Source organism: Magallana gigas, chromosome 6 (genome assembly GCF_963853765.1).
Source record: "Magallana gigas chromosome 6, xbMagGiga1.1, whole genome shotgun sequence".
Classification (NCBI taxonomy): Eukaryota; Metazoa; Mollusca; class Bivalvia; order Ostreida; family Ostreidae; genus Magallana; species Magallana gigas.
The window spans coordinates 3,761,916-3,775,294 of record NC_088858.1 but is presented as its reverse complement, the minus strand read 5'-3'; the positions used below and the strand labels follow the sequence as shown (position 1 = coordinate 3,775,294).

At 35.2% G+C, this 13,379-nt stretch overlaps 1 protein-coding gene across 2 annotated transcripts; it reads right to left on the bottom strand.

The window, feature by feature from the left end:
* Positions 1–317: 317 nt before the first annotated feature.
* On the bottom strand, positions 318–11,505 carry LOC105339545 (arginase, hepatic). 2 transcript variants are annotated; one of them, XM_011445123.4, is made up of 8 exons: positions 11,412–11,505; positions 4,622–4,707; positions 2,015–2,197; positions 1,609–1,874; positions 1,452–1,508; positions 1,265–1,369; positions 935–1,071; positions 318–849 (listed from the first exon to the last, which is right to left on the bottom strand). In XM_011445123.4, exons 1-8 carry the CDS (start codon positions 11,488–11,490, stop codon positions 656–658), a joined length of 1,107 nt encoding a protein of 368 aa, XP_011443425.2. In that variant the 5' UTR covers positions 11,491–11,505; the 3' UTR covers positions 318–655. The 2 variants fall into 2 exon arrangements, with proteins under 2 accessions (XP_011443425.2, XP_065943468.1); XM_066087396.1 differs by lacking the exon at positions 11,412–11,505 and adding an exon at positions 9,283–9,358.
* Positions 11,506–13,379: the final 1,874 nt, after the last annotated feature.

Genomic DNA, 13,379 nt, shown 5'->3' with positions numbered 1-13,379 from the left:
CGGATATTGATTTGAACAAGATTACGTGAGATTGGCTGCGAGTTACAACAGAGACCACACTTTGAATTACAGGACAATTATCTATATTTCTTTTGATATTCAACTAATTTTTTATGGACGAATTGCAACTCTTTGTTAAGGGTTGGTTTGGTTAGCATAGCCACCTCACTGTCACTTTTATTTCTATACTCTTTGTGTTTTTCGCTTGGGATTTATACCCTATTCCAATATAGACTTTCTTTGATATCAATTAAACCCGCCCACTGATCTTGTCGGCATTTTTTGCACACTTACGAAGAAATCAAACAAATACCAGATGATGTTTAATTATTGTATTGCTGTCATATTCAAGTAAACATATAGTAATAAAAAAATCATTAATATCAATCAACTGAAAATGGTATGGTTTTAAAAACACAAAATGAATACCAATGAACTATACACAAAATGAGTTTATATACATCAACTCTCTCTCTCTCTCTCTCTCTCTCTCTCTCTCTCTCTCTCTCTCTCTCTCTCTCTCTCTCTCTCTCTCTCTCTCTCTCGTTGTACGCTGTGAAAAGTACATACATAATAATAATATATATGTTAACAAATAAATCATTAGTCTTGATGATCATATTATGCCGGTTTCCTCTCTCAAACACCCAATTGTCTATGAAGGAGGTGGGGCCACATGATTCGTATGCGTCGGGATTGGGATTTGGTAATTTTTAGGGTAGGTTCCTTGGCGTCGGCCGCCGAAGCAGTGCGTGATGATCGAAAGCGCCGAATTAACCGTGATCAGGTTATCGCGTTCGTTTCCCAAACTTGGATTCACTTCTGCTATGTCCACGCATGTCAATCGACCTACAAAACAATAAAATAAGCATAAGTTTGGCAATTCTCACTTTGTGACGGAATTCTCTCTCAGTAAACAGAACAGTTTTATTACCTGTAGCGGCAAGTTCCTCGCAGATGTAATTTCCCTCCCTGATAGAGAGACCTCCAGGGACAGGTGTCCCGGTACTCGGGGCCAGGGAGGGGTCCAAAGCGTCAATGTCAAAACTCAGATGAATCGGCTTCACTCCCCTAGAGAGAAAAAAATGCTTTAATAATAGAATAAATTCTCTTTGTTTAGTGTAAATAGGATCTACTATAGACTTTTCCTATGGGACCCATAACTTATTGATCGATCTCGAAGATGGAGATAGCAAATACAATAAATCCAAATCCCCTGGGATATAACCAGGCCGAGTCTGGGTCTTGGGTGGACTGTACTTACTCTGGGTCAAGGTAGTGCATGGCCTTCTCCACCACATCCTTGATCCCGTGTCTGTCCACCTCGGACATCGAGAACGACTGGATGCCAAGCTTCTCGATGATATATCTACAAAAGTTATAGTCAAATGAATTCAAATATTCTTTATATGGAATCTACAGAATCAAACAGAATATGTCATAGTACTTACCTCTCTCCCGGGTCCACGTCCCGGAGACCAATGTACGCGATGTTTTTCGCAGACAAGCTGAAAATAATTGAAAAAATATCTTTGTTATAAAATTACCGACAAGAATTCCACTCGAACGCTGTTTTACACATTACGGCAATGTATCCTGGGAAATTACCATGGTTTGATGAATTCAAATCCAGGAAGCTTGCTGATGTATGGCTGAAGTTCCTTCACCAGGAATGACAAGGGCATTCCATGCATGTTTCCAGATGATGACGTCAGAGGAGTATTGATGTCTGCGTGCGCATCAACCCAAACAACCACGTGCTCTGGTTCTGCCAAGGAATGGCCGAAGATAGAGCCTATGGCCATGCTGTGATCCCCTCCCAGGGCCAAACAAGTCCTCCCAGACTTGATGACGTTATACACATCGGCAGCGATCTGTCAAAGGGAATATCACAATTAGACCAAGGACGTTTAAAATTTAGGGGCCAAATAAGTACATTGTTTATTCAGATAGACATTTCTGACAGGATTACATAACTAGGGGCTCTGTGCATTCATTAAAAAAAACGACTTACATTTTCCGAGGCGGTGGCCACGTGTTTGGGGTTCTTGACGGGCAGGTCGAAATGATGGTCGTCTTCGTGACTGGGGGTCCCCACGTCACCATAGTCGTGCACGTCCAGCCCCAGCCCCATCAACTTCTTGATCAGGCCCCCCTCTCTCAGCGCGTCAGGCCCGTGCTCCGTCCCGGGCTTCGCCTGAAAAAATACAAAAAATATATACATGCTGTTAAATACAAAATGTACTGGTGTTGTTGTTAGAAGATACATCGTGTAATGTCCATGCTGGTAAATACAGCTACAGCTCTCTGTCGTATATCAAAGTCAAAAATATGAACATTTCTATATTGCTTAATTATTTAGATGGTTGGTTTGATTTAAATATATATAGTAACTGATAGTCTCGAAGGTCTTCACAAACAATACACGTCTCGTGTCGTTTATGGCAATTTAAACATACTGTACGGGCGTAAAATGAAGTAGAACCCACTCTTGATCTGGATGTCTACACACTTAGTCGCCAATTCAGGTATCTAAGTTACTCTGGGATATCATTATTCTATCGCGAGAGAAAGTATTACGATATCCCAGATTTCCAATGTTTTAATGCTAAGATATTTTAAATATTTTGAAAACGGCAATTTTGCTTAAAAATTAAATGGATATTTGCACGAATATCATTTGTTGAACATTTATGGGATTTAGACAAGTACGCGTTTTTATTTCTAGAAAATCAAAACAATTACTTGTATGAAAGGGAATTTCCACATCGACTTTCCTGTTAGATTTCGATTGGTAAGCTAACAAAACACTTGTCGAAAAAGTTCATTTTTGAACACATGTAGTTTTAATTTCAATGTTGATTATTTAAAAAAATTAAATATTTTCGATGATAAATCAGGAAACTTTTTTAAAATTGAATTTAAGAATTATGTTACGCTGCGTTCTTTATTTATTCTATCAGTGGATTAAAATTTCAATGATAAACTATTATCATAATATTTAAAAGTAAGTATCAAATTTTCTTTATAAATTTTTTTAAAGTTTGATTTGAAAACAGACCAGCGTGATGTTGCAGTCCGTTTGTTGCTGCCCCTGCCGTCATTGCTGTGTTGCGCTGTGTTACATCCACACAGTGACTAACATGGCGATGCAGGGACACTAACACACAACATTCCTCTCCCAGGCCAAGTGGTCACCGGCCCATATGGAGGCTAATCACCCAGACTACACGCTATCGCTGTTGTTATTGCCGTTCATGGGTTAAATCTCTTTACAATCATCCCAATCAATACTTATTAAGCTAATTCCCTGTATTTCACAAACACTTTATTCCTAAGTAAGACGGTCCCGGCTAATCCTATCAGTAATTTAAACATGTATTCTTTGAACACGACTGATGCATTAAGTCAGCAGCTATGCGCCTCGCTATCAGCTGGGACCTGTATTTATATAGGACAGCACCGATAAGGTACCTGGTAATGAAAATCTTATATTTTAATTACATTTACCTGTAGAGTCTTGATAATACACTTGCTTCTTTTTTTATCTTTGGATACCTGCTGCGCTCTCTGTCGGACAAGTCATTAATCTGAAGTCTTACTGACACTAGCTCTGATGGTTAGCAGTTTTGGTATTTCTTGTCTGTTATATTTCTAGTACTTTTGGTCATGTTTTTGGTCTAATGAATAGTCGTGAATACTGATACGATAATATATTGAATGAATGACAATGATTCCCTTTTTAAGTTTAAGGTGCGCAAATTCTAGAATTATGACAAAAGTTACTTTTTCCTACAATATGGTTTCAGCTTTGGGTACGAATATGATTGAAGACAATATATCGGCAAAATAAAGTGACATTGGGGAATGGGAACAAAAACCCAACTACCTACTTGTATCGGGATTTTAGGAAGCTTAGTTCTAAGAGCATTCCAAGATACATGGTCTTTATCATAAACAACACGGTCCCATTACTAATGTGGAAACAGAAAACACATTTGGGTTAAGTACACAATTGTTCCCTTACAAGGACACTGATGTTTATCTTACGATTGCTAATCCCTTATTTCAATTAAACTGAAACTATTTATTCAAGGAATAAACCATACAATGAGAACCAAAGAATTCGGACCGATGCTTAAGACATTTGCAAACTCTCTTGTTGCCCTTTCCTTTTAACAAACGCTGCGTGCTTTTATTTTCATTTCAAAGTGACCGGTCCGCGTCTGTAATCAGCTGGGCGTGACGGGGAAATTTTGACCAAAATTATCAATTTGATGGAAAACTTTGTGCGACGACAGAAAAATAAACACACTATAGGAAACACCATCAGCGTTTGCAATGAACTAATTTTCTGGGCGCTGTCTGATTCAGCGAATAAGAACGAATTATATCGTAGGCGCTGTCCCGCTTAACCAATGAATTGCAACTTACTTCCAAACCTTTACATATGCATGGAAGTTTCTTCGTATTTTTCAACAAGTGTTAGGCATTTTTATAAAATCAGAACATGACGAAGTTTCTTATCTTTTAAAAACAATAAAATGAACTACTTAGAAAGTTTGCAATATTTGCAATTACACAATTAACCTATTGATTGCTAAAAAATAAGATCTCTCACCTGTCCGTGATGTACTGGACACCCAACAACGCCAACTTTTCTATCACCAAAATGCAGCATTTTCTGTTTCAAAAATGATGAAAATTCTGAAAAAATAAATAAATCAATGCATTTTATATGGCTTTCATGAACCATGTGACTTGGGAGGGAGGTGTGTCCCTCTCGACCAATTAGATTCCTAGCACATGTCAGTTTTTTTTATCGCATGACATGGTTGTGTTTACACGTTTATTAGGGGGTGTTGTCACCATTGACCAATCAGAGTGCGGATTTAGTGAGGATTCCTCAGGGGTATGTCTAAGAGGATAAAGACCACTCTAAGCCGTGATGCTATCCAATTGTTTGGATAATAAGGAATGGGGTTTTTACGTGGAAACTTACTGTGGCCAGTTTAGACAGCCCGCGACCAGAGATGAAAACAAATTCTTTTACAAACATCTGATCATCCTGACCCCACAGCCACTACCTCTGTCAAGATGAATGGACGATGACCTGGGTCTTCTGGCCAGGGCCGGACTGCGTCAGTACCTTACCTGTACTTTTTACACTTTTTGGGGGAGGGGGGATATCAGTTTCATGAAACCACTTCCTCAGCATCTAGTACTTTTTATTTTTATAGATTTTAGGGTTTAATAACTTAACTTAGTAACATTTATTTTATTTTATTTATAGCCTCAAGAGTTAATCACAAATATCACCGACCATCAAAAATAAAAGAATTATGTTATTTGGAACAGTATTAATTGGGATTCCGCGATAATTATTCATTAATTTTTTTGGTGTTTGCTATTTATAGGTTTCTCTTTTCGTCTGAATATGTTACATATCCATATCTTTTTATCCCTTTTTTTTTCAACCAGAGTCTAGACAGTAAGGGAGAAATATTAACTTTATTTTAATCTACATTTTATACAACGCATTTTTTTACGAAAAAGTTATCTTTGCTGCATGGATTGTTCCAGAATTGTCTAGCTTTGCAAACAACGTGTTTAGTTTTCAATAGACTAAAGTTCTTTACTACGTAATTTATGATATACAACGTCTTGTTGCAGTAATATTACGCATAACCATTGGGAACAATATTTGATATGAGGAACTTGTCACCTGCCCCCCCCCCCCCCCCCCCCCAAAAAAAAAAGAAATGATAATTGCCCAAAAAAGATTAAGAGTTTGTTCGTGCTCTCATCCAATGGTTACATGTACATGTATATTTTTTCATTAACTTGTTTTTTGGTTGTGTGGCCATCTAGAGTCATTATATACCAACATTAAAAGATTATTTAGAGCCGAAATTAAAACATGGACTCTTGACTCGACCGCTCCTGTACAGTGTCACTCTTTATATATCGCGCGTTCACGAGTACTAAAATAATGTATTCATGTTACAGTTTGTTTTGGGTTTTTTTGTTGTGGTTTTTCTAACGATGTAGAGTGTTACAAATCAATGAGTTTTTGTAGGTTTAAATCAACTTCGGGGACACTTGTTAACTTGACACTCGAGTTTTATGGATCTTGTGTGTTTCTATCTATTGGTGGTGGGATTAAGTGATCCAGTCTCAAAGGAAAAGAACAGTTAGGGAAAACATTTCAGAAAAGAAGTATAAATTGTGTGCTTGTTTTTCTCTACAAGCTCTTTATCCTCAATCAATTTTTTCATTCGCGGCAGCGACAACCTAACATGGAATCGAATTATCGGTGAACGGGCGACCCGCACAGAGTCGTAAGACTATGGCGACCTGACTGCGACCTCCTAGAGATCCGGGATGTTCCGGAATCAGATAGTCCCAACACTGTCACAGCCGTGAAGGGAGGGTTTTAGCAAAGACACCGAAAACGTGTGAATTTGGGGTAGATTTTCTCTTTTTAGTTTAACCTTTGGTGTCTGGGTTGCTCGGTTGTTTGTTTGTTATTTTGGTTATTTTACTCATTATTTGTTGTGAAGCTTTTTGGTGGTTTACTATTGAATAATTTGGAGGGTTTTATATAGTTTGTTTAACTGTTTTTACAATAGCTTTAGATTATTTTACTTCCATTTGACATGGGAAATACCAATAGACTAAATGCACGTGTCTTTGCTTATCTGACTTGTTCTATTCATATTGCGCATCTCTACGTAGAATGTAAACAATGATGCGGGATATTTAGGAACTTGGTCAATGAATTCACATCTAGGTTAGCCTAACTCTGATGGTGGTTTCAGAGATAACGTTGTTATATATAAGAAATAAAAATGTTCCGTCGTCAGGAGGAAAGTGGTATGCAAACAGTATCGCGTCGACACAGATATTGTAGAAGCTTTCATGGAAGTCTGTACGTATGCTAATGTCCGACAGATCAAAACAATAAGTGACGTACAAATGTACCCAGAAGTCCACGTCATTCGACGGAGTCAACGGCCATCGCATTATCATGCAATCCTTATCCTCCCCTTTCTTTCTCTTTCTTTCTTTCTTTTCTTTCTTTCTTTTTCTTTCTTTCTTTATTTTTCTTTCTTTCTTGTCATTCTTTTTCCATATTTCTTTTTTCTCTTCCTTTTTTTTCTTTGAATTAATCTTCCTTTCTGTCTCTCTTTTATTGAAGATCCTTACTATTCATATAGTGACCCCGTCCATCTGTCTATCTCGCGTTCTTCCTACTATACCGTCTGGGTGTATCCATTGAGTGTTCCTGTGGTTATTAACAGTTAGTGTCACCGATTCTGTACAAGGACTCAAGGACAAACGGTGATTTAAATACATGTCAACCTGTATAAATTTTTTAACACGCGCAAGTATTTCATTTCTTTACATTCCAAAGTTTGTTGGAATTTTTCTGCTGAATAATAAATGATGTTTTTGTTAGCGAAATAAATGTTTATTTTTACCCCTGGAAATGGAACGGTATATGTTATGAATCAGTAGTATATAGTATAGTGGTATATATATGTGGTTTGAAAAAGAAATGTCTCACTTGTTATTTACATTTGTACAATAAATTTTGTCCATGTTAATTAATTTTCACATGTACATGTATTTAAAAAAAACAAAACATTTATTTGATTATAATTTTAAGGCCTTGTTTATAGATACAGCATTTAAAGTCATGGGACACAAATGTCAATGGCAATGTTCTAAAAGAGATATCTAAACCTAAAAATAAATATAAGACAAAACATGCAGATAGAAATGTGCATAAAAATCATTCATATTATACGCCGTGGTTGTCGAGAAAATCTGGCGATTAAAATATTTTCCCACTTCTTTAGACGTAAAGTGATTTGTCATAAAGTTTTGACCTCTATATTCGGATAAAAACTTAATTTGGAAGGAAACAAAACAGCGCGTTACAAAATGCTAAGCATGACATCAATTAGAAGAGGTACACAATCGGGGCTCTGACTCTGTGCTGGTACCTGCCCATGGAAAGTAAATTGACCCGCGCAGTTGTCACCAAACAGCCGAGGCAGGTGCCTGTTCGGGTGTAATGCGGCGTAAGGGAACAGCGTGGTCACAAAGAGTCTCGTGGTCCCTGACCAGCCAGGGGTCAAAATCGGGTCGGAAAGTCAGCTGCATAGTTAACTAACGTGTTCTTATACATTTTCTGCAGTTTACAATCTGATGTGTGATCTTCCTTAAACAGTTCGATAAATATATAATGTCAGTGTAAAAAAACCCTAATATTTACTCCTGATCAGTATATGATATGACAGTTACACTCAATAACTATACATCAGTTACACGCAATAAGTATATACATGTATCATTTGCACGCAATAACTACACTCGATATTAGGTATCATATACGAACAATAACTACTCTTGGAACATTATATCAGTACACTTGAAGTGATTATTAAATATCATTAATCAAACTTTACGTACAAGCATCTCAATATAATATCATTCACAAACAATACTACTCTCCATGTTTGTACTAATAAACAATTACCATCCTCAATATGCGATATCATTAACAAAGAATTAAGATCCTCAATATGCGATATCATTTGTAAAGAATTAAGATCCTCAATATGCGATATCATTAACAAAGAATTGAGATCCTCAATATGCGATACCATTAACAAAGAATTGAGATCCTCAATATGCGATATCATTAACAAAGAATTGAGATCCTCAAATATGCGATACCATTAACAAAGAATTGAGATCCTCAATATGCGATATCATTAACAAAGAATTACGATCCTCAAATATGTGATATCTTTAACAAACAATTTCAATCATCATTATTAGATATCATTAACAAACAATTTCAATCCTCAATATGCAATATCATTAACAAACAATTGATAACAAATATCATCAATAACATATTGCTATTAAACAAACAATTACTATTCTCAATATCAGATATCATAAACAAACAGTGACTTTTCTCGATATGAGATATCATTAACAATAAATTACAATCCTTCATATGAGATATAATAAACAAACAATTACTATTCTCAATATGAGATATCATTGAAAACAATTGCTTGCCTTAATATTAATATCATTTTTAAACGATAACTACACTGACTATAAAATTTTCGTAATCAATCAATTACAAGAACAGCGCTCGATATTTTATATCATAAACTGATAGAATATAAACGAACGATAAGTAATATCATATATCATTAAACAATGCTCAATATAAGATATTGTCAATATACTAACCTATTACAACATTCGATGTTTGATATGATGTAAAAAAATCTTTACTTCTTTTGATATTGGATTCCAATAACTTATTTTAACTAGAACATGCCCAGTGTATGATTGCTACCCTTCAAAGTTAATATTAATGTTTCTAGAACTTTCTACTATTACGGCAATATTTAATTTATTAATCATCAAACAATAACAACCACTGATACAAGTTTTATTTATAACAATATCTACAATACCTTCGAAATTAGATGCCATTAACAAAATTTTACGGCATTCGATAAAAATAAAAATTATTTATATATTACAAAATTTAATATAGCTCTTAGAACATTAAATATCAAGTTTCATTTACAAACAAAAACTTCTCTCGATGTTTCATTTCTCAACACTCGATATAACATCACAAATAAAATTCCGGTATGACATCTTCATGAGGAGCAATTACTTAACTTATCATGGAGCATTATTAATAAACGAAACGGTTTCCTAGACAAACAATAACAAATAATCATATACACGGATGTTATTGAAATCAACACTGCGTATACAACACGTTTATTAGTTATGCCGGAATGTACATTACATGAGCAGTTCAGCAGTGGTAAAAGTTACCGGGTCAACTCTAAAATCAAAGTACTGAAAGTATTGAAAGCCGAGCTATTTTTATGGCCTCCGTTTGTAATTGCTCAGTTGTTCAAGACGAACAACTTTAATAATTGCGTTTGGAAGGAGTGTTTAAATATCGACAGAGTTTCGGTTCGGCTTGATATTTTGAATGACGCATTCGTTTTAGAGAAGATGAAACCCTCATATTTTGATTCTGAAAAACTTATGATTATTGGAACCGGTGGTATTCGATGTTTCGACCTGAATACCAATTTTGGTGGTTTTCCTTTAATTTGATATTCTACTTTACATTTTTTTGATTTCCTTATCACAAGTTCAAAATGGGCTCTTTTTAATAATTCTGTCATTTGCCCCTGGTGACCATGATGTCAACAAATCCAATTATATCAGGAACCTAATGTTCAAAGTTTGGATAATGCATGATGTCTGGTTTTTGAATAGACGTAGAGTTTTAAATACACTCCACCCTATTTTCATTTTTTTTTTATTATTTCTCTTTTAAAGGAAACTTGGCCTTTTGTTTATATAAATTTGAAAGCCCTTTGAAAGGATGTTACAGGCCATCTCACTTGAGCCTTTTGTTCAGGTGAGCTAAAAAGGTTAGAAGTCACAACGTCTATATATGTTTTTTTTAATTTTCTCGTATTGTACGATTGTATACGAACATTTCAAGCAGTACTTGGTTTTGTCTTGAAATTATGACAATCAAACGTTCAACTGGTATGAGTTTTTATATTTGGGGGGGGGGGGGTAATTTTAATACCCAAACATTGCCCAAGAGGCAATGTTTGGGTATTATGTCGACCTTCTATAGATCTAAAGGATAAGTGGTGGTCTTTCCCAAAAGTGTTTCAAAATTATACACTGTGGGGTTTTTTCTCATACGGACACGTTTTGCACACTTCATTCATAATTGTCATGATATTTTAAGACAATTTATGATAGAGAATATGCAGTTGTAGGTAATGTGATTCAAAACTGGATGAAATCGTGTCCATCTTTATTCTATATATTGATTTTCTATTTTTAAGAAGAGTTCTGCATTAAGATAAACCGATAAAGAACGCGATAATGTATTATTCTTATTCTTTACTAGATATAAGTTCATACCTTACAGAAACTTGTATTTAAGGTAGATCTGATGCCATATTTGTTCACCATCCAGCCAAATTAGGTCTACCGTACAAACTACGACACGGAACACTTTTTGAAAGGCGTTTTGTATGCAATGAGTAAAACTATTCTCTCCCTAAAATATTGCGTATGTTGTAAAATGGTCTATTTTTAGCGATATTGTTGAACAGTTAAATCACTAGTACTATCATTGTGTACTGATGAATTTACAAAGTCCCCACGGTAAAAAGAGGTAAACGGTTAACCATATTCATATGTAAATGAATGAGGTCATTAGAAAGGTCATTTCATTAGTCATTTACAATACTTGTTTCCTATTATATACGAGAGATAAACCATAGGCTTGTCGCCGTGGCGTGGTAGATAGGACTCACCATTACTGGCAATGTCCCTCGTCAGGGTGGGAGGAAGATCACGGATACGTAATCTTCTCGCTAAAACAGTGGACCTCATCACAATGCGAGACAACCAACTATCTAACCTCAGTTATAGCACTTAAAGCAAAGCTCGAGCATGTGTACACGGATGCATGTGTATTGAGTGAAGTCAGTACCACTACTGTGTAGTCATTACTATTAACCGGAATGTATGTTAATTATGGACTCTTTCATAATTGATATTAAGTATTTATTCAATCATTTATCTACAAATGTATTAGTGTATCTATGTAATGTTCAGAGTAGTTCAAGAGATCTGACGTTTTCCTGGCTTTTTTAACGATTGTGATATTTTACTTTCCTGGGTAGAAAAATACCCCAAATTGTTCAAAAAGCCAGGAAAACGTCAGTGCAATTTGTTTTCACGTCTTAAAGTTTGTTTTGTTTTGGATTTGGCTTGGGGTGAGGGTGGGGAGGGGGGGGGGCAAGACTTGGGAAAAGAATGAACAGCATTTTAAAATTTTACGAACCTTTTCATTGAATTTTTCAAAGATTAAACAAAATAAGCCCAATTAAGGTGGTATGGGATACCTCCATATTTTGACGCATTTCCTATCAAAATAAACAATAATTTCATAAGTGTTTTTCCCCAGGATTGTACAATTTTTACATTTCCAACTTTTAAATATATATTTTTGGTCAAATATTAAAAAATTTGAAAAATTTTAAACAGGTAAAAGTATTTCGATTATAATGTTCTTTTATCCACATTAATATCGATAGGTGTCTCAATCCACCTTAAGTAACAAAAATGTGGATTATAAAGAAAACCGTGCATATTTTAGCTCACCTGAGCCACAAGCTAGACTAAGTATTGAACAGAAGCAAGCAACAGTACTATGAATGATGTTCATGCTTTTTATTCCATAAACCAAGATTCCAGGATCGAGCCGAATTTCTTTACCGGTGGTGGGTTGTTGTTGATAATTTAACACATTTTATTTTTTAGACGAGTAAGTTTAAAGCATTGATTTTGAAATTGAAATTTAGCAAACAACTAAAAAGATTTTGTAAGTTCTTGAAAAGACACTAATTATTTTATAAAATGGATGACTCCTGTGGTTATTGGACATGCATTCATTACCTTAACGAGCGTGATGTTAGAGCTAGGGTCAGAGTGGTGTTGAGCAAGGTTTATTGTGGTTTGTGGGCCTCAGACAAAGGACGGAGGAGACAAGTTGATTCAGTGGGGGTAGAGCAAGGCTCACGGTGGTGTGTGGAACTAATAGAACAGGACCCTAAGAACTTAAAACTAATGTCAGGTCTTTGTTGGAGTAGGTGTTGGTGATCAATTGGTGTCAATTTAATAGACTAGCTTGTACCAACGTTGCATAGCAAGTTATTTGGAAAGGAATCTTAATAAAAATCAAAACTATAGAATTATATTTACTTGGAATTGTCATTCTGCTGTCTTAGTTTAAAAATATAACAATAACTAATAAATTCAGTTCTGTATACACCATAAAGGTCCTTTGTAGTATGAATTTAAAAACTTCTATGACGTCACCCATTGTATATAGTCAACGTTTATTTTAACTATTCAGTCAGTAGTTGTTGGATGCAAAGAATATCCAACAGTATTGTCTTACAGTTGGATATTCAATAATCCATCAGTGCATATTGATAAAACAAAATATAATGACAAAATGTTGAAACGCTTATTATCAACATAAATCCAGATTTATAACACAGAATCTTGTCCTCCATACATATATCCGAAAAGCCACGAATGAAATTTCAAGATATCTCATTTTTTTAATTTTGATAGATTTGGGATCACATAAATCACTTCCATAAACACTTTAAGAATGAAATTTTAACGGCAATATCTCATTTTCTTAATTATTATAGATTTTGGAACACATAAATCACTCTCATGAACAGTTTAAGACTTAGCTTTTAACA